General features: G+C 58.7%; 6 protein-coding genes across 6 annotated transcripts; 3 read left to right on the plus strand and 3 right to left on the minus strand.

The window, feature by feature from the left end:
- Positions 1-3,907: 3,907 nt before the first annotated feature.
- BXZ73DRAFT_81107 (uncharacterized protein) lies at positions 3,908-6,780 on the minus strand (the record flags this gene model as incomplete). The annotated part of the gene is made up of 12 exons (XM_048023430.1): positions 3,908-4,013; positions 4,087-4,112; positions 4,180-4,433; positions 4,483-4,643; positions 5,444-5,487; positions 5,594-5,711; positions 5,760-5,797; positions 5,852-5,979; positions 6,002-6,160; positions 6,208-6,350; positions 6,404-6,546; positions 6,604-6,780. 12 exons carry the CDS (start codon positions 6,778-6,780, stop codon positions 3,908-3,910), a joined length of 1,497 nt encoding a protein of 498 aa, XP_047873320.1.
- A 3,526-nt stretch (positions 6,781-10,306) lies between these two features.
- BXZ73DRAFT_105863 (Phosphatidylinositolglycan class N-domain-containing protein) lies at positions 10,307-12,256 on the plus strand (the record flags this gene model as incomplete). The annotated part of the gene is made up of 9 exons (XM_048016413.1): positions 10,307-10,504; positions 10,560-10,722; positions 10,776-10,810; positions 10,918-11,068; positions 11,118-11,262; positions 11,707-11,916; positions 11,969-11,983; positions 12,050-12,092; positions 12,149-12,256. 9 exons carry the CDS (start codon positions 10,307-10,309, stop codon positions 12,254-12,256), a joined length of 1,068 nt encoding a protein of 355 aa, XP_047873321.1.
- A 308-nt stretch (positions 12,257-12,564) lies between these two features.
- Positions 12,565-13,175, plus strand: BXZ73DRAFT_105864 (uncharacterized protein; the record flags this gene model as incomplete). Its single annotated transcript, XM_048016414.1, has 5 exons — positions 12,565-12,597; positions 12,652-12,678; positions 12,779-12,909; positions 13,005-13,116; positions 13,164-13,175. The coding sequence occupies 5 exons, from the start codon at positions 12,565-12,567 to the stop codon at positions 13,173-13,175; spliced, it is 315 nt and encodes a 104-aa protein (XP_047873322.1).
- A 472-nt stretch (positions 13,176-13,647) lies between these two features.
- On the minus strand, positions 13,648-14,783 carry BXZ73DRAFT_81109 (uncharacterized protein; the record flags this gene model as incomplete). The annotated part of the gene is made up of 3 exons (XM_048023431.1): positions 13,648-14,178; positions 14,370-14,508; positions 14,692-14,783. The coding sequence occupies 3 exons, from the start codon at positions 14,781-14,783 to the stop codon at positions 13,648-13,650; spliced, it is 762 nt and encodes a 253-aa protein (XP_047873323.1).
- An 844-nt stretch (positions 14,784-15,627) lies between these two features.
- On the plus strand, positions 15,628-15,983 carry BXZ73DRAFT_105866 (uncharacterized protein; the record flags this gene model as incomplete). The annotated part of the gene is made up of 2 exons (XM_048016415.1): positions 15,628-15,772; positions 15,832-15,983. The coding sequence occupies 2 exons, from the start codon at positions 15,628-15,630 to the stop codon at positions 15,981-15,983; spliced, it is 297 nt and encodes a 98-aa protein (XP_047873324.1).
- A 305-nt stretch (positions 15,984-16,288) lies between these two features.
- BXZ73DRAFT_81110 (uncharacterized protein) lies at positions 16,289-19,407 on the minus strand (the record flags this gene model as incomplete). The annotated part of the gene is made up of 14 exons (XM_048023432.1): positions 16,289-16,362; positions 16,450-16,667; positions 16,868-17,053; positions 17,119-17,263; positions 17,326-17,388; positions 17,438-17,601; positions 17,660-18,075; positions 18,426-18,470; positions 18,496-18,569; positions 18,620-18,699; positions 18,751-18,788; positions 18,845-18,972; positions 18,995-19,133; positions 19,186-19,407. 14 exons carry the CDS (start codon positions 19,405-19,407, stop codon positions 16,289-16,291), a joined length of 1,992 nt encoding a protein of 663 aa, XP_047873325.1.
- Between the last annotated feature and the right edge of the window lie 4,090 nt (positions 19,408-23,497).

The raw sequence follows: 23,497 nt of genomic DNA on the forward strand, positions 1-23,497 counted from the left end.
TCGCGCATTTGCATTGTACTGAGTGGCCTTTCGAGAGTTCGCATCAGGTCCTGGAGACAACCGAATGCCTCTGCTCACCCAGAGAGCAGGAGCGCGACGGCAAGCGAGCGCAGGGTGGCCTGATGTTATTGCGTGCGGGTGGAGAGTGCTCGCGGACGTGGCCAGCCGCGGAAGGGATTGAAGGCGCAGAGAGGGACACCGAACCGCGAAGAACCGGAGGGGGTCAAAGCGAAGCGCCAGATCCCCTCCGCGCCCGGTCCCAAGCGTCCGCAGGCCTGCGTCCTCACATTCACGCGCACGGCGCGCAGCCCACAAACTCGAACTGCGGCCCCTCGTCAACCGTCCGGTTCGGGAACACGCCTCACTCCGCGCCCGGGAGGAAAAGGACCGCGCGAAACGTCGGCCGTGTCTTGCACCCTCCGAGCGCAAGGTGCGCATGCTCGTGCACGCGCGGGAGCGGCGCGCACTCCGCCGACGCAAGCGCGTGGGAGCTGCCAAGAGGTCCTCCCGCCTTAGCGCGCGGCGGACAAAGACGGTAGGAAGATGGAAATGGGGCTGTTCCATGGCGCGCTTGGGTTGGGCGAGATTGGTGGGGCGATAGGTGGGAGCGGGAGCTCGAGCAGAGGGGACTGCGGGTAGGCAGGATCGGGCGTGGAGAAGCGGGAGACTGGGAGTGAGTGAGAACGCTTTGGTGAGTCGACACGCGTCTGTGTGGTGAGAAAGAAGGCGTTAGTAACCGACCTGGCGCGAGGAAAGCCAAGGGTAAAACAGACGCAGCGTGAACGGCTAAAATGCTCCACAGAGATCGGGGGAGAGAGACGAGAAGGCGCGAAATGCACGGAGAGCGGGCCACGAGCACACGAGCGTCCAGCGCCCTTCGAGCCCCTCCACGAAGTCACCCAACGCCGCCCGCGGTCATGACTACGTGTTCGCGGCAGGCGAAGGAACGCACCAATACTGCGAGCGGCATACGTCGGTGATGTCCTTCTCGATGTGCCCATCGTCCGTGTTCTGGAGGTCGAGGGGCCTTGAGTGCCGCAGCGGAGAACTCCATGCAGGTACATGCGAGAGAGAGAGAATATAGGCGAAAGCAGGTCCGGGGATATGGCGAGCAGGCAACGACGTGGATGCTTGACTGGGCTTTTTGGTGCTCGCCATCGAGCGGCCTCCGCAGCGGCGCGCGCTGTCGCCGGATGAGCGGGTCGGCGCAGAAGGACTCGCCCGCGATATCTTCACTTTCTCCTAGCCCGCTTGCCCGGCGGCCGGCATGCGGATGCAGAGCGATCGGCGGGGATCGGCGAACGACTGCGCCAATACGGGAGTGGTGTCGCAACATGGCATACTGGGGCAGCCGCGGACGCTCGGGTGTTGGAGCGGAGCCTGGTGGTAATTGGGTTGGAGGTGGAGGGGAAGTGGATGAGCTTGCGGACGACGGAGGGCGGCTTGTCGACGGAGTAGACTCAGCTACTGTCCCAGCTGGTATACACGTCCGGCTTGACGAGCGTGTGCTGGGGGAGATCTGCTTTCTGACGGGAGCGGGAACGGGAGGACTTCGTGCAGGCAACGAATCCACAGCTGGGCGGGCACCGAGGTGTGAGGGAGGAGAAGAGAGAGAAGAGAGAGACGAGAAGAGACTAGAACACCCACGTGGTAGTCGACACGGTCGTCAACCTGAGGCCTGTTCGCCTGCACGGATGCGTGCGCGTTGAACACCGGGTTCCCTTGAGGTCGGGAGGGAAGAGCTCGGAGTCGATAACGAAAGCCGGGAGTGGAATGGCGAAATCCGAGCGGGTGGATAGGGAAGAGACTTTGGGAATGAGCGTGTTGATCACGGCGATCCACTGTACAACCAACGTCCACATCAGTGACTGACATCTTGTCGTCGCACGCGAGCATCACGCACCCCTTCGCGCCCTTCTCCAGCGGGGCATCCACTGCCGCGACACCACTCGCCCCGTTACCGGTGACGCTGAGCTGGGAGGGTGTCGTCGAGCTCCGACGAACGCACGACGTCGCCCTCGAACACCTCCTTGCCGAGTCGTCGCCCTCCTTCTTGTCGTCCGACGCGTCCCCGCTGTTCGTGCGCCTTCGTCAAGCTCGGCCAACGCGGGAGCTATCGCGAGCCCTCGCAGCGTGCCGCCGCGCCTCCGCAAGCGCGGAAATGAGCGCAGGAAGAGGGGGAGAGGTGGGGACCGCGTCACCAGCGGTGGAGGACGCGGACGTGCACGGTGCAGGCGGTGCGCAGAAGAGGGGGAGATGTCACCGGCAAGGCGAGGTCAGTGGGGGGCGCGGACGCGGTCACGGCGGGAATCTTGGTTGCAGATGGGTGCAGGAAGAGGCGCCGGCGGTGCCCGGGAGACGGTGAAGAAGGGCGAGCGAAGGAGAAATCGGTGATGAAGAACTTGAAGCGCGCTCCTCGCTCGCGACACAGGAGTCGAGGACTGAAGGATCTGTTGTGGAAGGTGTGAATGATGTCGACGTCCGAACATGGGGTCCGAATGCACACCTTTGTTTCTCTTCATCATGGTGGAGAGTTAAGTCGGTGAACACAGCCTTCGCCGCGGCCCGGCTCGCGGACTCCGGACTCCGGAGGCCAGAATTTTCAGGCGCCTATCATACGCATTCTTGTCTCCTCTCCACCGACTCCCCTGGCGTTTCCCATTCTTTCTCGAGCTTCTATGAGACTATATCGCATCCCTGACTCCGGTTATCAACCCAACAATGGACTCGGCGACGTGCAAGCTGTTACGGTCGACGGCACGGGAGCGCCGGGTGTTGGACAAGTCGAGCAACGCGGAGGCGGGGCACCAAGGGACAGCTTTTCTAGGGAAGACGGTCGAAAGTGACGGTAGGCAAAAACGTCAGGAGCGGGAGACGCACGGTAAAGGTGCGAACTAGCTATCTATCTGTAAGTTGCCAATCCTTCATCCAAATTCCATGCCTTCTCTTGCTCGTCCTGGCATATTCGTCCCCCTACATCTGTGCATGCTTCTTCTTCATTGCGGTCGACTTTACTGCACCAGTTCGCTAGACTAGTCGACAGTGTAGATCCCGGAACGACCCTGGCACCAACGAGACGAAACGCGTCTCTGATGCGCGGCGCCCTGCATGCGCCGAATCGAGGGGAGCGTGCTGGGCGTTCTGCAGAAGTCACCCCGGTGGCCAATTTGCGAGGCACGCTCGGCCTTGGCTGCAGCTGTACTTGCTCCTGTTTCTAATCACCCGTTCATCCCCTTATCTCGCGTTCCTCAGAGGCATTCGCGCTGACACCCGCACAGTCGCCGACGACTGATAGCCACTCGCAGACATTGCACAATACCTGCGCCTCCGTACGTCGGCTCCACAGCCTGTCCTCGCCATCAAAACCAACTGACGCGTGACCTCCTCTGATCCCACCACAGTTCCGTGGGCTGGGCACAAGCTGTTTGCTTCACCAGCCACCTCTGTCGGGGCGCTGCTGTGCCAACTCGGGACGCCCTCGTCGATGCCCACCTCGCTCTGCATCCCAACCGACCGACTCTCCCCCGCGGACCTCGACCTTCCCCACCGACCTCGCGAGCTCAACTCGCTCGCCGGACCACGTCTCGCTCGTCTCCTGCGGCGCGCGCTCGTGGGCCGCGACCGTCTTAGGATGTCGTGCCCGGCGTGGCGTGCCCCGAGAAGGCGATCGCGCAGTTCACGCACTTCCTCGCACGCAGTATGAGAGCGCGCGTTCTCCGAGCGCGGGCCGAGGCCGAAGCGTAGGTGGAGTGCGAGAGTGGGACGGGAACGCGTCGGACGCGAGCGCGATATGGGATATTGGGTACTCGTGCCTGATACAATTTCGAAGCGCTGCAGGACTACATATCTCGGTCCACCTAGAAACTGGCGTGGCGTGTGCGTAGAATTGGTATATGTTGTTTCTTATTCACTCGCGCTGTGTGTACCCCGCGTCGTCGTCGTCGTCGTCTGAGCTCTCTCCGGTGCATGAGTGCCCCGTGCGCGGCGCAATCTTGTCAGTGTCTATGGCTTTCCTGTGTGTGCCGGCGCACCGATCACGTTTGCTGGCCTCCGCCAGCATGACGTTCATTCGAGCAATAAACGGACCGAGACCCTGGCCACAGCTTGGCGGTCTGCAGTTGTCGCAGATTCCATCAGCATGGTATCACGCGCATGCAACCCTGAAAACGACGTACTCACCCGAAGCATCCAGGGAACGTCTGGCGGCGGGTGTCCTACGGGCACTGGCTCCTCATCAAAGGACCAGTACGCCCACAGCTTGTGGGGCACACCGTGCTCGTCAAGTGGCTGCTTGTGAAGCCACGCCGTTGCTGTATCCACAGTCACTTGTAAGAGATCGTGGATGACGTTAAATGTCACACGTCGTACGCACTGTGTGTACCGTGCGTGTGATCTTCGCCAGTGCACGCCCACGCCCATAATAGCGGCATCGACTGTCGCAACATCAGCACCAGAGTGATTCAGGGGAACCAGTGAGCTTACGGAGAAAGAGATCCGATAGGTCTATACCATGTAGGCGGGACAGACGTAGTGCGTGGTCGGTGAAGAATTTGTCGTATGTGTAGCTGGAAGCGGAAAGGATTTGTTGGCCGATGCACCAATGACCCGGGTCGTTCTGGGATGGAACAATGGTAAATTCCGCACTGCAGAGGATGGGATGATAAAAATGATGCTTTAAACAGATGGCTGAACATCCTGACCTCTCGACTGCGTTGTCTGACCAATGGAGTGCTTAACGGGGTCGCACGCTTGTCGTGATAAATCCGACGCTCTGATACCAATATCGACTGAGGATTCGAAGACATCATCGATATTCCGAGGTATGTGAAACGGGGGCCGTCGGGGTGATTGTAATGTAGCCATAGTCGCCCGGCTTGGCATCGTTGTCAGGATTCTAGGTGTGGACGGTATATGTCTAGCAGAAATCCCAGAGACGGAGAAATTGGAACGAGAGACATGGTCGCGCGCCTGTACCAGAGCATCAAAGTGAATCCGAGTAGTGCGCAACTGGAGCCTCTGCAGATGGCATATGAGCCTGGAACAGAGGTGGAATAGGACAGTCCTACCAGGAAGAAGTGGTGCCTATGGTCTCTGTGGGCCTTTAGCAAAGCATCAGTGAACGCCGGATAATGAACATAAGGAGGGTTTTACCTCTGAATATAGGCCAGAGATGCATGCAATAGACAGGATGCATTGCCACGCTCCAGATCTTGCACATCAAAAATGAGCTGACCATGCGAATCGATTCCGGCGGAAGGTAAGCAGGGCCCTTGTGTGGGGAATCACTGTTTCAACTGTGAGACATTTGAGATTTTAGGTATGAAAGAGCGAGGAAAGAAAGACAATTACAGATAATAGGGGGAGCAGTGCCCGATCTTGAACGAATTTGACCGCGCTCTGGAGGAGTTTTCAATGGATACGTTGCCGATGAATGTGGGCTTACCGCTGCATCGGCCACTGGGACGTGTCCGCTCTTAGCGACCTTTCCTTTGACGATACGAGAAGTGCTCACATGCTGAAAAGCTTCTCAACCAAACCACGGGGTCCTTGCTGTCGAAGTCTGTCAATATAGATCTCGTAGACCTCAACGTACATTTAGTAGCTGTATTATAAAGCTGAAAGCGCACACTACCGTCAAGGACATAGAATTGGACTCCAGCATGAGGGTAGCCATAGCGATCACATTGCTGAAGGTTTCGTGGGACTCGTGGCTATGCGTACTTCAGAAAGCAATCGGACTGCGAAATATGAGTGCGCACTTGTTCTCAGAGTACATTTGAATGCTTTCGAAAACGTTCTGTGCGAGACCATGGTGAGATGGATCAGGTATCGACTAGACCATGGTACGTACATCCTTGAGCTTGTGACCATACGTGCGCACTGTCACCGGACGAGTACCCAATATAGCGCTGTATTGATAACCGTGGTGGGTCCTGGTTCTGTACGGTATCTTCGTGTGGGCTTCTGTGCGCTGTATATCTGTCAATGGCACGTATCGTACCTGACAGCAGCTGTGAGAATAACGCTGTAGTTGGAAGAGCGGAGGCACTGACTAAGCACCCGGGTTCGAATGTAGCTTGCAATTCAACCTGGCCCTTAAGCGATTCGACCTGGCGTTGAAGCGATTCACCGTGGCGCTCGAGGCGCACCAGATCGCGCTCTGTGTAGACGTTTCGTAAGCATATTTCCGGGTTCGACGAGACCAACCTACATCAAACGAGCGCCACGCATCGTCCAGCTTCTGAAGGCATTCCTGCGCCTTCCCACGAAGCTTTGCCCGTCGAAAGAAACGATTGAAGCTCCCCCTGTCCAGCTCTCGCTGGACTGTGTCTTGAACCTTCCCAAGAGCGCTACATCCGTATCGGGTGACCAAGCGTTCCACGAGCAGGATGGAACCACCGACCTGTGTAGCTCCTGCAGGATGACCTGCATGTCCGTGCTGATCGTCCCCCCGTTCGAGCCCAGAGTCTTCTCCTGAACGTACTCGGCGAGGGCGGCCGCGCGCTGAGCGACAGAGACGAACGCGTCTGTGTTCATTCTCGATTGCTGTCGTGGAGATGAGAACGGCGCACACGCAGGCGGGCGGATGTGAGGAATGCGCACCTCGACGGCCTTCGCGATCCCGAGTGCGTGGCGACGATGCCGCCGAGGAAGGGGACGGCCCCGACAGCGCTTGCAGCATCCTTGAGGCCTCGAGGATGTGATCGAGTTGGCGAGCACGTCGTCCGCAGCGCTTCTGGTGACGAGGGGCCGCTGTCCGCAACCGAGACGGGGAGCCATGATGAGAGCTGTGAGTGAGAGAGAAACCATGGGCTATCAGCGCATGCGTCCTCGGCGTACTTATAGTAGTGTCTACATTGTCAGAGACCTGTGCGCGAGAATTGGAAGCTCGAGCCTCGTGTGTTCCGCACCGACATGGGCCTAGGACGCTCGTCGGCGGAGTTCCCAGGCCGTGCTCGCTGCGTTGCGAGTCCACACGAGAGTGTGCACGCACAATGCGCACGTCTGCCGCGTGCAGGCTGTGCGTCCAGACTTCCGAGTAAGCATGGAAGCCAGGACCGCCGTCTGTCCGCGGCCGTGCAGGCTCAACGAGACGTCGCGGCGTGGATTAGGCGCGCGTATATACGTGTGGTGGGAAGCACTGGCGAAAGCCACTGCATGCAGTCGGTGTCGGTCAGCCGTGGGCAGGGACTGCACGCCACCGATAACGGGCACGCGCGTTTTACTTCCCCACAACTTGGAGCACAGCACGTACGAAATGTGCGCAATATGAATAAATGATCACAGCTATGTCGTAGAGGGACGTGTTTCGCGGGGGCCACGAGGCTCCGCTCTAAGGCCTCCTGTCGATAAAGGCTCGGTAATTGTGTCTTGAGGGCCGCATATACTTGGACCGAGGCTCCCAGTCTGATGAACTACGGAGATGATGTGGGCAGGCCTCAGGCCCAAGGCGCGTTCGCCGTCGGGTGGGGCGGAGATACCAGAGTAGCGCCCGCCCCACCCCGCCGGCGCCGTCGCCGAGGCTCTAGACGCTCAAGCCCAGGCTGACCGGATCGTCGGATAGAGCAGTGCGATTTCTGAAAACAGCATGCGGCGATCAGCTGGGGATTGGACGCGCCAGTAGCCGGCGCAGAGCGGTCTTCAATTCGCTGTTCCGCGAGTGCATGCACGGCAGGGACCGCGAACGCGGATGGATCGGGAGTATTAGGCTCGATCGATTCGATCATTGGCCAGCCGCAAGTTCGTCGTCCGCGATCCCTCGAGCGGCTGGTCCATATGGATGGGCTTTTGGCAGGGGCCTCCCGCATCGACATCCCCGCCCAGAACGGGGCCGTTGGGGTATGCCGCTCCCCCATCCGTGGCGGGTCGCGACGGCGGTCGCGTCGGGAGGCGTCACCGAGGGCGCGCGACTGGTCCCGCGCCCGCCGCGCGAACACGCGGACGACGTGTGGGCAACGTCCACCTGCACGCCGTCGCGCGGGGCTCGCGTTCGCTGCACACCCTGCTGCCCTGAGCGCGTGCCTGCGCCGCTACCGCACACATGCACGCGCGCTCTGCACAGCGACATCGATACGCATGGAAGAGGGGCGCAAATTTGCACCCACCTTAGTGTAGTCGTCCACCCCGACCATCCCATGTCGGGTGCGCGGGGTCATCCCGGTCGGAGCGCTAGAGCTAGAACAGCGTGGATTGGGCGAGGCCCAACGACAGTGGACGGAGGAAAGCCTGAGCCGGGAGCTGAACGCGAGGGGATCTGGAGATCAGCGGAGGGATGGCATGTATATGTATTAGCACTGTAGGATGCGCTGAAAGAATACGCCACGCACGTCGTAATCCTGAAAGGCGTCCACCTAGTGACCGAACAACTGCGTAAACGCGCGGGCGCAGGGTTTCTGGCGCATTTGCATTGTGCCGGAGTGGCCTGTCGAGAGTTCGCATCAGGTCCTGGAGACAACCGAATGCCTATGCTGACCCAGGGGGCAGGAGCGCGACGGCAAGCGAGCGCAGGATGACCCGATGTCATTGCGTGCAAGCGGAGAGCGGAGCTCGTTTGGAGAAAGCGGATGTGTTGCCAGTCGCGGAAGGAAGCGAAGGCGCGACACACAACCGCGAAGAACCCGGAGGGTCAAAGCGAAGCGCCAAATTCACTCCGCGCGCGGTCCTAAGCATCCGCGGGCCTGCGCCCTCACATTCACGCGCATGGAGCGCAGCCCACAAACCCCAACTGCGGCCCCCCGCCAACAGTTTGGTTCGGGAACACGCCCCACTCCGCGCCCGGAAGGAAAAGGCGGCGCGAAGCGTCGGCCCCACCTTCCACCTCCCGAACGCTACGTGCGCATGCTTGTGCACGCGCGGGAGCGGCATGCACCCCGCCGACGTGAGCGCGCGGGCGCGTCCCAGAGGTATTCCCGCGGTGGCGGGCGGGCGGACGAGAACGAGTAGGAAGATTAAAATGCGGCAGTTCCATGGCGCGCTTGGGCTGAACGAGACCGGCGGGGTGATGGGCGGGAGCGGGTGCGAGAGCAGAGGGACGGCGGGGTAGGCTGGGGTCGCGTCGCGGAAGAGGCGGAGGCTGGGAGGACCCGGAATCAGGGAGGACGCTCTGGATGAGTCGATACAGAGTCTGCGTGGGGAGAAAGAAGGCGTGAGCACCGACTTCGCGCGAGAAAAGCCAAGGGGAAAACAGAAGCAGTGTGGACAGCTGGGATGCTCCACAGAGATCTGGAGAGATAGACAAGAACCGCGAAATGCACAGAGAGCGGGACGGAGCGTACCTCGTCGGCGAGCATTCAGCGCCCTTCCAGCTTCTCAAAACGTCACCCAACGCCGCCCGCGGACATGGCTGCGCGTTCGCGGCAGGCGAAGGAACGCGAGCTGTCTCCGCCGCGAGCAGGGCGATGCCTTCTCGATGCGCTCGTCGTCTGTGTTCTGGGGTCGAAGGCTTTGTACAGGGCATGAGTGCTGCAGTGGGAACTCCTTGCAGGTGCGTGCGGGGAGAGCAGTTGCATGGGCGAAAGCAGGTCCGGAGATATGGCGGCCAGGCAACGACGGCGATGCTTGAGTGTCCTTTTTGGTGCCCGCGCTCGAGTGGGGGACATGCTGACGCGCTGTCGCCATATGAGCGGGTCGAAGCAGAAGGAGTCGCCCGCGATATCCTCACCTTCTCCTAGCCCGCTTGCCCGGCGGCTGGTATGCGGATGCACAGCGATGGGGCGGGGGTCGGCGAACGACTGCGCCAATACGGGAGCGAAGTCGCGACATGGCATACTGGGGCAGCCGCAGACGTTCGGATTTTGCAGTGGAGCTTGGTGGCAACTCGGTTGGAGGTGGAGGGCCCCGGGGAAGTGGACGAGCTTGCGGACGACGGAGGGCGGCTCGTTGACGGAGTAGACCGGGCCGCTGCCGCAGCCGGCATTGACGAGCGTGGCACGCTGGGGCGATCACATTCCGACGGGAGCGGAAGAGGAAGGACTTGGGGGAGGCGCGCCTCTATGACATTGATGGCAGGCCTTCTGATTCATACTTTCCATATATGCGGTGGCTGATCACTGCTTCAATAGTTTCGTGACTTTCGTATATACTATATTAGACATGTGCTCGCGCGGCCACTCGTCGGACGACGGGGCGTCTACAGGACAGCGCTGGAGTCGGCGTGCTGCCGTGCTTATCTACGTAGCGTTCCGGGATCACCTCCGGTAGAGGAGGTGATTGAACTGCCCTCTCTCTCTCTCTCTCTCTCATCCCTCAACAACACTCACTCGCGCGGGCCGCCTTCCACTCTTCACCTCCCACATTCCGAGCACGCATGCAGGACTCTGCCTGCATAGAACCGACAACCGCCGTGGCGACATACAGCCCCGTGTGGCGGCTCCTGCTCATCGGGCTCGTCTTCCACTTCCTTTGCACTGGCACCGTCTTCTACTGCTACCTCACGGATCCAATCGTCCAAGACATGCAACAGCACTTGCTCAAGACTGTGGAGGCCAAGCGGCTCGTTCTCGTTGTCGGTAAGTCTGCGCGCGGACCGTTTTGCCTCTCCATTTCACATCGCGGCGCAGGGAAGGGCTTGCGCGCGGACCTCCTTCTCGAGAAGCACGGATTCCCCGTTGTTAAAGATCGTCGCTCCTCACCCGAAGTTCACCATCGAGGACCGCGGTGCATGGGGCATCTCGCATACGCATGTCCCCACGGAAAGCAGGCTAGGGCATGTCGCACTCATCGGTACGTCGCCGTTGCTTCGTTCTTCTGCATGCGATCGAACATCGCGCTTCTAGGCGGGATATACGAGGACGTGTTTGCCATGAAGAAGGTACGCAGGTCTCTGGTGCTGTTGTGCGCGCGCCGACTGAGTGTACACCAAAGGGCTGGAAGACGAACCTCGATTCCAACCCCCATCCGACCCACAACCTCGCGTAGGTCGGCTTCGACTCGGTATTCAATCAACCAGGCGCGACCTTTTCCTTCGGATCTCCGGAACCTCTGCCATGTACGCGCGCGGAGCAACTCCTAGGACCTAGAGAGGTGGAGACGTGGTGGTATGACGAAGAGGACGAGGACTTTACGGAAGGTGTGTTCTCATCTTTGTGCAACTTGTTGCGATACCGAACGCGTCCTAGATGCCACGTCTCTGGAGGTCTGGACTATGGAGCACCCGGACGCCCTCCTCCCAACACAACCTCCCACGCCCGTTTGCAAGGCAAGCAGACGCTACATTTGCCCCGGCTCGACACCACCGGTCACTCGTACCGCCCGCATTCAAGAGTACGTTTTGCATGCCGTTCCAGCGATCCGACCCTCGTCCTCACATCGCGCTCGCAGGAGTACTTGGCGAACATTCAAATGGTGGACTAGATCGCCAAACACAAGGAAGAGCTCTTTCTTGAGCTCTACGCGGACGACAAGACAGCGTACGTCTTTACCTGGTCCTCAAGACAACCATCTTCATCCTCGTGCGTGCTTTCAACTGTACTCGTTCCGATGACTGACGTCGGTCTCTGCTTGTTGAACAGCTTAACAATCTCGGCTGGTCGCTATTTCATCGCCTGGGACGGCGGCTTCCGCGACAAGAAAGGCGTTTCATCCTGTGTTCCGTTTCATAGGCCGGGGTCCTTTCGGTGCGTTTGCTGACCGTATGGGTAGTATCTACCGCCGCGCTACCCTTCGTTTTTCGCGTCGGCGGAGTCAGCCTCACGCGCGTCTGCTCAGCTTTTCCCTCGGACGTGGAGTAGCCTTCGTGTGGCTGGCGATCGCTGCGGAAGGCTTGTTCTACGTCACGTTTTCGCTGACACTCACAACGTGGGTCGAAGTTAAGGCAGCGCTGCGTCAGACGGCGGCACAGAAGCCGCGGGCGGAGGACCTGCGCATCGCGGTCTTCTTCCTGCTCTTCGTTCAGGTGGCCGCCTTTGGCGCAGGAAAGTGAGTGTCCACCTTACAGTCGCTCTTGAATGCAGACTGACATGTATTGTAGCGTTGCTCCGATATCGTACGCATCATGCGCTCGTACCGAGGTGTTCCAATCACCGACGTCAGCTCAGTTCCTTCTACCTAGAACCGTGTACTGTCTAGTCCCAGTCCTCGACCCATTCCTCATGGTAGCTCTCTCGGTGTGTCGTCGGTACTTCAACATGAACTAAGTATGCGGCCACAGGTCTTCAAGATCGTTGCTCCCCGAATCATCCTCGCGATCTGCTTCTCCATCTCGAACGCGCGCCTCTCACCCTCACCGTTCAGTCTCTTCCTGGTCGCCCTCACCTGAACAGAAAGTACGTTGCATCGCTCATTGCTCTCGGCTTGGCCTGACCACATCCGTTGCCAGTCATGCCGACCACCTTCTTCCGCCGCGTCATCGACACCAGCTCGTGGCCGGAAATCGTCAGCTCACTCCTGCTGTCTGGTCGGCGGGTATCTGCGCGCTGGGCGAGGTGGTCGTGGCGCCACCAGCGGACAGCGCAAGTGGCCGTGTCAAAGAGGACGGAGTGGCTGCTTCCGGGCTAGCGACCGGTGGTGGCATGGTCAGACCCCTCTGCACCCGCCGCCTTCTACACCGTGAAAGCACACGCCAACATGCCTGAGCGAATCGCCCTCTACAGCCGTTCGGTGAGTTCTGGACGCTCTTCTCATTGCTTCTCCTCGGGCTGATACGTCTTGCAGTACTCCCCCTACGTCCACCGCCGCGTTGTCATCGCACTGTAAGCGACCGAGTCCCTCCCGACGAGCCCTCACCCGAGTCTGAGAAGATCCCGAGTCCCTCGTCGTCGCCGCGCTCATCGCCGAGTAGTACCCCTCCGCAGGCCTCGTCCTCACCGATCAGATCGCGCGCACACGCATGCGGATCTTCGTCGACGAGTTGGAGTCCTCAGGGGAGGCCGCGTTCCCCGCCACGCCGATGGGCACCGGGCCCGTCGACGTGTACGCGCGCCTGCAGGCGCCCTTGGGGGCAAGTAAGACGTCGCCGTCGCGCCGCTCCTGCTCCGTAACGAGTACCTCATGCGGCACGAGACAAGTACCCGTTGTGCTCGGTTCGTCGACCGCCTGGTGGTGCCCGGGTTTGCGCCGTTCCGCGAGTATGCGGAGGCGGTCAAAGCGCACCCGAGCGTCAAGAAGACGTATGATGAGGTCCGTAGTCGGCTTCTGTGCGAGGTGGTGATACTGATCGTGTATAGCGCGGCTTGTAGGCTGTTTACGTGGCTCCCGTACCTCAGACGTGATTAAAACAGGAGGCGCTGACGACGGATGGCCACGCTCACCAGGCACTGCAAGCGGTCTGCCGATCCACAACGCCGCGGCATCCGTCACCGCCGCTTTCTTTGCGAAGCAGCGGTCCCCCGTCATGTTCTACGTGAATAGCCACTCAGGATCGGTGGGCAGGTCTCTGATCGAAGGAGCGGTCGTTGTTGCAGCCTTGCAGAGCATGGCGGTAAGTCTCGCCAGCTGTATACCCAACACCTCTCCTCCGTTGACGTCTCTTTGGTTTCAGGCTGAGTGCACTCATCGCCCGCTATGAAGCGCATGGGTTACAGGGAAGGATGGTGGGCATGCAAACCCGGGTCGACGGGAGACGGCTGGGGAGGAAACCGGCGCATACATCAACTCCCCCATCTCCGTCTCCACAGTCTCCACAGTCCCAGCTGTCCCAGCGCGGAGTCTTCAAACGTGAAGGCGGAACGCTGACCATGCTCCCCGCGCACACCCGCGGGAAGGATACGACGTCTCGAGCCTCCTGGACAAAGGCTCGTGCGTGCGCCCCGCCATGCTCGACACCGCAAAGGCGGAGGACGGGTACGCGGGCACGGCGCACCGCGCCCCCGCGCGGCCGTGGTACAAGACCAGAAGGTGGCTGCCGACCTTCCTCGTCGCCGACATCGTCGCCGTCGCCACCGTCGTGGGCGGCGCCGTCGGTGTCACGGCCAACAAGGGCCACACCAACGACCTGACGTCGTCAACGGCGGCGAACCCTGGGGACAACCAGTCGGCGACGACGCCCGCGTCGTCGGCTACGACGAGCGAGAGCGGCGGCACCGGCACGTCCACAGCGTCGGACACATCAGGCGCATCGGCCCAGACGCAAGCCTCCCAAAGCATGACCAACCCGAATAGCGGCAGCTTCATCACGAGGTCGTCAAATATGGGTAGCCCTGGCAGGCCCATCGGTGCCGTATGAGTCGTGAGTCGAGTTCCCTTTTCCCCTCAGATCAGTCTTTCCGATTGCTCACAGTGGTGTGGCAGATTTTTATGTTTGCTCCCCGCCGTGGTTGTCCGTTCCCCGTCGCTGTATACTAGGTTTGGATTAGTTCGCCCCATCCCTGCACAATGCTTCCTCCTTCGGCGTGACGCTCGTCTCCAACGAAACCCTCGCTGACGCGGCGCACCTCGCCCTGCGCCCCAACCGGCCGATTGAGGATCCCGCCCGCCGCGGACCTCGAGAGCTCGATCTCGCTCAACTCGTTCGCCAGCAGCGACTCTCTCGTCCGCTGCGCCGCACGCTTGTGGGCCGCGACGGTCTGGGGCCTGCACAGCGCCGGGCTGGACGGACGAGGGGATGCTTGACGTCGTACCCAGCACAGCGTGCTCCAAGAGGGGGATCGCGCAGTTGTACGTAGAGTGTGGAGAGTAGGCCCGCGGGGTGCTCGTAAGTGCAGTGAGCGCGTAAGGGCGTCAGACGTTCGCGGAACACGCGGGGGGAGAACGCACCGGAGCGAAGTAGTGGCGAACGGCAGAGTGCTCCCGATGCACATGGCGTCTCGGAGGGCGTTGAAGGAGAAGTTCCTGCTGCGGTGGTCCATGATGGGGAATACCGAAGTAGGCCGATCTTTCCGCGAGCGCGTCAGTGGAGGCGGCGACGAAAGTTTGGCCCGTGAGGAAGAGCGTGACGGGCGCGGAGATTTTCGAGGTCTCAGGAAGGAGCTGCATGCAGGGTTATTCGGACGGAGCTTCGTGGAAGCTACAGCGGCCCGGTGTAAGCACGGGGCCTGAGTGGAAAGGAGGAGGAGCGCATACAGCGAGGGGAAAAGACAGAGCAGGACTCACAGGGCGTCGCGCACCATTCCAGCGGAGAAGATGCGGGGTGCGAGGGAGCAGCGGCCGTATTTACAGTGGCTATGTTCAGAGCAGAGGGCGGGTGAGGAGGCAGGGACGGAGAGCGCATGGGGCGCGCCTCCGCCGTGAGCGCTCGAGGGAAGGGGAGCGGGAGGGACGGCCCGACGGCCGTCCGGCACACTGAAGGCTTCGCATGATGACAAGGCTGGGACCGCATTCCAACCTGACCACTCCCTTTCCTGATCAATGCCCTTTTGAACGCCCCATCTGGCGAGACGATCTCCTGTGGCATCTCCCCATCGCGCTCAGATGCGTTCTAGGCAATCATCCGCCCACGAGAACTCGTTTTCGCCTCATTCGACATACTGGGGACCAAGTGTACGCGTACCCGCCATTCCACCTTCCCGTCCCCGCCGCTCATCCATCCCATCCTCGCTCCGTGCCGCACCCGTGCAGTGTACGCAACCTTGATGATGACCGCGTACGCATCCACTGCCGTGTCCCGCCCGCCAAGTGCGTACTCTGACTTCATCCCCAAATGCTGCCCCGCTTCCTCGCGCGTGCTCCCCCCGCAGCCTGGACTCCCCCCGAATGCTTGCCCGTCGTCTAGCCGACACCGTCAATCTCCACGCGCTCGGGCCTATCACCGTAGCGGCGCGGATGACTGCGGGTGGCGGCAAGGCCGACGCGCGCCGCACCATCGCCTTCGCGCTACAGAAGACGGCGGGCTCGGTGCGTGCCAGCTGCGCTTCGTGTGCTCCGCCCCGTTCTCGCTGAGCGATCGCACCGCGTCAGACTGTGGGCGCAGCTTGCACCCGCACTGCGCGCTCGGCGGACGCTGCGACGGCAGTGCGTTGGAGCCACCCTCCTCGGACGGCGTTGGCACAGACACCAAGATCGTGCCGATTGCCATCTTCTGGCACGCTTGGACTGCGTCAGTCCACTAGTCGGGTCGACGGTGCGGATTCCGGGCACGATCCTGGCACCTGAGAAGAAATGCGTCTCTGTTTCATGACGCGCATGCGCCGATTCCAGAGGGTGGGCATGGCGCAGAAGACAGACCTGTGGTCAGTTTGCGAGGCATGCTCGACCTTGACTGCTATGCGTTCTCCTATTTGTGTTCACCCGCACGTTCCTTAGAGTCACACTGACACCCGCACCGAAAGTCGCCGACGACGGATAAGCAATCGCACACATTGCACACGACCTGCGCTCCCGTACGTCGACTCCACCGCCTGTCCTCGCTATCACCTCACGCGTGCCCGCCTCCGATCCCACCAGAGTTCCAGGAGCTCGGGTACACGCTCTTTCGTCCACCGGCCACCTCTTTCGGCGCGCCGTTGGTGCTAATCAATACCCTCGTGGACGCTCACCTCGCTCTGCATCCCGACCGACCGGCTCTCCCCCACGGACCTCGACCTTCCCGCACCGACCTCGCGAGCTCAGCTCGCTCGCCGGACCACGTCTCGCTCGTCTCCTGCGGCGCGCGCTCGTGGGCCGCGACCGTCTTAGGATGTCGTGCCCGGCGTGGCGTGCCCCGAGAAGGCGATCGCGCAGTTCCCGCACTTCCGCGCGCGCAGTGGCCCGCGCTCTGAGAGGGCGTATTCGCCGAGCGCGCGCCGAGACCGAAGCTGAGGCGGAGTGCGAGAATGGGGACGGGAACGCGTCGGACGCGAGCGCGATATGAGACATTGGGCACCCTTGCCCGATACAGTTGGGAAACACTGCAGGACTACATGTCTCGGCCCCCCCTCGAAACCGATGTGGTGTGTGCGTAGAATGTAGGAAGTACTACTACGTCATTCCTTATTCGCTCGCCGCCGTGTGGTACCCCGCATCGTCATCGTCGTCTGAGCTCTCTCCGGCGCATGATGGCCCCGCGCGTGGCTCAAGCTTTCCAGTGTCCGCGAGTTTCCTGCGTGCACCCGCCGCCCGATCACGTTCGCTGGCCTCCGCGAGCATCACGTTCATTCGAGCTGTAAACGGAGTGAGACAGCTGGCCAATAGCCTTGCCCGTCTGCAGTTGTCGCAGATTCGCATCAGCACGGGTATCACGCGCATGCAGCCCTGAAAATGACGCACTCCACCCAGAAGCATCCAGGGCCCTGTGGAACGTCTGGCGGCGGGTGTCCTACGGGCACTGGCTCCTCATCAAAGGACCAGTACGCCCACGGCTTGTGGGGCACACCGTGCTCGTCAAGTGGCTGCTTGTGAAGCCACGCCGTTGCTGTATCCACAGTCACTTGTAAGAGATCGTGGATGACGTTAAGTGTCACACGTCGTACGCACTGTGTGTACCGTGCGTGTGATCTTCGCCAGTGCACGCCCACGCCTCATAATAGCGGCCATCGACTGTCGCAACATCAGCACCAGAGTGATTCAGGGGAACCAGTGAGCTTACCGAGAAAGAGATCTGATAGGTCTATACCATGTAGGCGGGACAGACGTAGTGCGTGGTCGGTGAAGAATTTGTAGGATGTGTCGTCTGATATGCTGTATAGGATTTGTTGGCCGATGCACCAACGACCCGGGTCGTTCTGGGATGGAACAATGGTGAATTCCTCACTGCCGAGGATGGGATGATAAAAACGATGCTTTAAGCAGATGGCTGAACAATCCTGACCTCTCGACTGCGTTGTTTGACCAAGTTGAGTGCTTTAACGGGGCCCTACGCTTGTCGTGATAAATCCGACCCTCTTCAGACACAATATCGACTGAGGATTCGAATACATCATCGATATTTCCGAGGTACGTGAAACGGGGGCCGTCGGGGTGATTTGTAATGTAGCCATAGTCGCCCGGCTTGGCATCGTTGTCAGGGATCTCCAGGAGGTGGAACGGTATATGTCTGGCGACGAAATCCCAGAGACGAGAGAAATTGGAATGAGAGACATGGTCGTGCGCCTGTACCAGAGCATCAAAAGTGGACCCCGAGTTGTGCACAACTGGAGCCTCTGTGAATCGTATATGAGCCTGGAACAGAGGTGGAATAGGACAGTCCGTACCGGGAAGGAAGTGCTGCCTAGGATCTCTGTGGGCCTTTATAAAAGCATCAGTAAACGCTAGGATAATGAACATAAGGAGGGTTTTACCTCTGAATATAGGCCAGAGATGCATGTCAATAGACAGGATGCATTCCCACGCTCCAGATCTTGCACATCAAAAATGAGGTGACCATGCGAATCGATTCCGGCGGAAGGCAAACAGGGCCCCTTGTGTGCGGGAATCACTATTTCTGACTGTGAGACATTTGAGATCTTGGGCATGAAAGAGTGAGTGAAGAAAGACAATTACGGAATCTAGGGGAACCAGTGCCCAATCTTCAACGAATTTAACCGCGCTCTGGAGGAGGTTTAATACGGATACATTGCGGATGAATGTGGGCTTACCGTTGCATCGACCAACTGGGACGTTTCCGCTCTTAGCGACCTTTCCTTTGACGATACGAGAAGTGCTCACATGCTGAAAAAGCTTCTGAACCCAAATCACGGGGTCCTTACTGTCGAAGTCTGTCAATATAGATCTTTGTAGACCTGAATATACGTTCAGTAACTGCATGATAAAAGCGGAAAGGGTGCGCTACCGTCCAGGACATAGAATTGGGTTCCGGCCTGAGGGCGAGCCATAGCGATCACATTGCTCAAGGTTTCGTGGGACTCGTGACTATGCGTACTTCAGAAACGCAATCGGACTGCTAAATAGATGAGCACATACTTGTTCTCAGAATACATTTGGATGCTTTCGAAAACGTTCTGTGCGAGAACCATCGGCAAGACGGATCAGGCATTGACTGGACCACGGTACGTACATCCTTGAGCTTGTGACCATACGTGCGCACTGTCACCGGACGAGTACCCAATATAGCGCTGTATTGATAACCGTGGTGGGTCCTGGTTCTGTACGGTATCTTCGTGTGGGCTTCTGTGCGCTGTATATCTGTCAACGGCACGTATCGTACCTGACAGCAGCTGTGAGAATAACGCTGTAGTCGGAAGAGCGGAGGCACTGACCAAGGAGCCGGGTTCGAATGGAGCTTGCGACTCAACCTGGCTCTTAAGCGATTCAACCTGGCGCTCCAGTCGCACCAGGATCGCGGTCTGTGTGGACGTTCCGTCAGCATTTTGCCGGGTTCGACCAGACCACACCTACGTCAAACGAACGCCACGCATCGTCCAGCTTCAGTAGGCATTCCTGCGCCTTCCCGCGAAGCTTTTCCCGTCGGAAGAAACGATTGAAGCGCCCCTTCTCCAGCTCTCGCTTGACTGCGTCTTGCACCTTCACCAGAGCGCTGCATCCCGATCCGGTGACTAAGCCGTTCCACGAGCACGATGAAACCACCCACCTATGTAGCTCCAGCAAGATGACCTGCATGTCCACACCGACCGTCCCTCCGTTCAAGCCCAGAGTCTTCTTTTGAACGTACTCGGCGAGGGTGGCCGCGCGCTCAGCGACAGAGACGAACGCGTCTGTGTTCGCTCTCGATTGCTGTCGTGAGAGATGAGGACGGTGATGAACTCTGAGTAAGGCAGGGACCGACTGTAACACACGAAGAGGAGCGATCCTCAGTCAGTGATAGAACGACTCTATTGAGAGCATAAGTTCTACCTGTAACACACGAAGAGGAGCGACTACAGATAGAGTAAGCATATGTAAGGAGCGCATAGTAGTGTGAATAGACTTACTCCTCAGTCAGTGATAGAACGACTGAAGAGCAGTGCGAGCCAGAGTCCTCCCTATATACTGTCCAGGAGTAGCATACGTAAGCAGTAATGGGAAGACATAATTGGCGCAGAGAACAGACCGGACAGAAGATGGTTACAGGGCTGTGCGGGCTGTGCGCTCAAGACAAAGAAAGTCCGTAAGTGGAACAAGGGAACAAAGAGAGAAGCGTAGAAGAACGGAATGGAAGAGATAAGGAACTACAAGGCAGTGAAGTGACATATGGAACTATGGGAAGTCTCTCACAGAGTCCATGTGGATGCGTAAACTGTCCTAATGTACGTATGTTCGATATCCAATGTTCAACACACCCCCTCGTTCAAGACGCGGATGAAACTAAACCAACGTGCTCGCAGAAGTACTTGAGTATCGAAAGAGGAACTGACTTCGTAAGCGAGTCCGCTAGCTGCTCCGCAGAAGGAACGTGAAAGAGAGTAACTTCGCCTTCCTCGATGTATTCGCGAATGAAGTGGTAGCGGATGTCGATGTGCTTCGTGCGACGGTCAACAGCAGGGTTTTCAGAGAGGAAAATCGATCCCTGGTTGTCCATGCAGAGCGGTGTAGGACTCGACATATCGTCACCAACTTCACGGCCGAAAGTGCGAAGCCACTTCATCTGACGGCAAGCGTCTGACGCGGACATGTATTCCCCTTCGGTGGAGGAGAGGGATACTGTGCGTTGTCGACGAGAGACCCAGGAGAGTGCACCTCCTGCCATCAGGAAAACGAAGCCGGTTGTCGACTTCCTGTCGTCGCGGTCTTCTCCCCAGTCCGAGTCCGAGTACGCGATCATGCCGGCGCCATCCTTTCCATCGTAACGAAGACGATAGTGCGAGGTACCACGGAGGTAGCGAAGGACGTAGCGGGCGTAACGCATGTGATCTTCAGACGGATTGGCGTTGTACTTGGAGAGACGCGTGACAGCGTAGGCAATGTCTGGACGAGTACCGAGCATGGCGTAAAGGAGGCTGCCGATGAGGCTCTGGTACTCCCGACGAAGGGTTGCAGGTGCTTCATCCTGTCGAGCGACGAGGACGCAACCAGCGGGGAGAGGAGTGGACGCAGCGTTGCAGTCAGACATGTTGAACTTTTCGAGGACGGCGTCGATGTACTCTTCCTGGTCGATGTCGAGGATGCGTTTGACGCGATCGCGACGTATGCGAGTACCGAGGAATCTTTGCACCGGTCCTAGATCAGTCATCTTGTACTGCTTGCTGAGAGAGTCCTTGACGAAGTCGATGCGCGTGCGTGAATTGCCCATGACGAGTAGATCGTCGACATACAGAACAATCAGCGTGACTTCGCCTGGAACACCCCCTTGTCGACGATAAACGTAGACTCCGGCATCTGAGTACGTGCGGACAAATCCCAATTTGATGAGCGAGTCGTGGATTTTGAGGTTCCACTGGCGAGAGGCTTGCTTCAGACCGTAGATGGCCTTCTTGAGCAGACAGACGTAGTCCTCTTTGCCAGTTTCAACCCATCCTTCCGGCTGCTCCATATAGATCTCCTCGTCGAGATCACCGTTGAGGAACGCGGTTTTGACATCCATGGCGTCGATATCCCAGTCTTCGAGCGCGGCGTGCGCAAATGCGAAGCGGGTCGACTCGTTCCTTGATACAGGCGAAAAAATCTCGAAGTAGTCTTCTCCCCAGTTCTGCGTATAGCCCTTAGCTACGAGGCGAGCCTTGACTCGACCATCGTGCTTGATGTCATACACCCAATGACATCCGATGACGTTACGACCCTTGGGGCGAGGTACGAGCACCCAGGTTCGATTTTCCATCAACGAGTTGTACTCCGAAGCTTCAGCCTTGAACCATTCATCACTCATAGGAGAGTTATGTGCTTCGCGGTAGGACTGAGGGATGCCTTTCTTGCGCGCAGCGTGATTGATGATAGTGTTGAGCAGATCGAAGTACTCTCGCTCTTCAGCTGTACGTAGCTGTCCGTCTCGTCGTGTCCTGGCGTCGACACGTGCAGGCGGTTCGTCACCATAGAAGTTGTCCCTGTTGCGATGCGGATTCTGTCCTGCACCATGACGCTGAGGGCGCTGAGGTTGTGGTGGAGGACCAGCATCGACATCAGGTACTTCTTCGACAGTAGGATGACGGTTACGACGGTGGTTAGGAGCACGTGGCGGTACACCTGGTACGACGGGAGGCGGAGGCGGAGCTTCGCGCTCTGGTTCAGGCTCGGCATTGGGTGGAGCTTGAGGAGGGTGTGGGACCATAGCAGGTTCCGGAGGAGGAGTTGGAGGAGGAGGTATGAGCTCGACTGGTTCGTTGTCAGGCTCTCCTTCAGGGATGTCCGGGAACGGTGAATCGTCGGGGGTTACACGACGACGCCGGTGGGGTTTTCACGTGCAGGGAAGACGTTCTCATCAAAGTCCACATCGCTAGAGACCATGATGGAGCGGGTAGAGCGGTTCCAGAAACGATAACCCTTGGAACCCTCATAACCAACAAACACAACTTCGAGTGCCTTAGGCTCGAGTTTGTTGTCGCGTTTGTCCCTTTGCACATGTACGACTGCTTTGCAGCCGAAAACGCGGAAGTGGGAACAGTCTGGGACGACTCCGTTCCATGCCGTGATCAGGCACTTTTTAACCGCATTGCTGACGGTGTATGCACCGCAGTGTCGACCACATTGCAGCTGGAACGGACTCTGGATGTGCCCTATGTATTATTTTTGTCTTTTTTGCCTTTTCTCTGCTCTATATTGGAAGTTGTTCCCGCGCTAAGCGCCCGTATCGCGACTCTCTTAGCACTTGCACTTCATGTCCTAGCCTCATTCGATGAGTATACCTGTGTATGTAGTAGCTATGTACCTTGCGAATAGTGAACTGCCGAGTGAGCTACCACAGGGCCTTGTCCATGATGGGTTCCGGTTCCAGCGTTCAGCACGACCGTTTTGCTGCGGCGTTCCTGGCATGGTCATGTCGTGCTCAATCCCAAGTTCTCGAAGAAGTTCTTGGAACTCTGTTGCGGTATATTCACCCCCTCGATCGGATCGTACCTTCTTGATTTTGCGACCAGTCTGTGTCGATACCCAGGCGTAGTATGCTCGGAAAGCTTTCGTCTGTTCCGATTTCGCCTTCAGGTAGTAGATTCGACCAGCACCAGAGAAGTCATCAAGGTATGTTACGAAGTACGTATATCCACCGATAGAAGTGGGCAGTGGGCCGACTAGATCAGTGTGAATCATGTCGCCCGGGGCTTCTGCACGCTTCGGTGATAGAGGGTGTGGTTTGCGCGTCATTTTGCCTTTGGCGCAACCATCGCAAACAGTAGACGGGGGAGGAGCAGGACCAATGTCGTCAACACCTTTGACTGCCTTAGGGAGCTTTTTGATCGCTTCCTTAGAACAGTGACCCCAGCGGTTGTGAATGAGTTCCCAGTCGACAGTAGACGACGACGACTGAGCCGCGGGTTGAGGTTCTGCAGGTTGGACGGGTTGGACGACTTTGCCATTCATTATATCCGTGGGCAGCTGATAGAGGTTGTTCATAGGATTAAACAGAGCCTCAAGACGCATAGCACCAGGGAAAGTCAAGCCAGCGTGTGTGAAGGATGCGTCTGGGACGCGAGGATCGAAAATGACCATTTTCCCATTCCCTGAATGATGAGGTTTCCGGCGTTCTCGATGGCACCAGTTGAGAAGAGACGTGTACCCGCGTTGGGGATGTATACAACGTTCTTAAACTCAACTTTGACGTGGTTGCCGTTGAGATCGATTCGAG

Source organism: Epithele typhae (assembly GCF_022376455.1).
Source record: "Epithele typhae strain CBS 203.58 chromosome Unknown BXZ73scaffold_72, whole genome shotgun sequence".
Lineage (NCBI taxonomy): Eukaryota > Fungi > Basidiomycota > Agaricomycetes > Polyporales > Epitheliaceae > Epithele > Epithele typhae.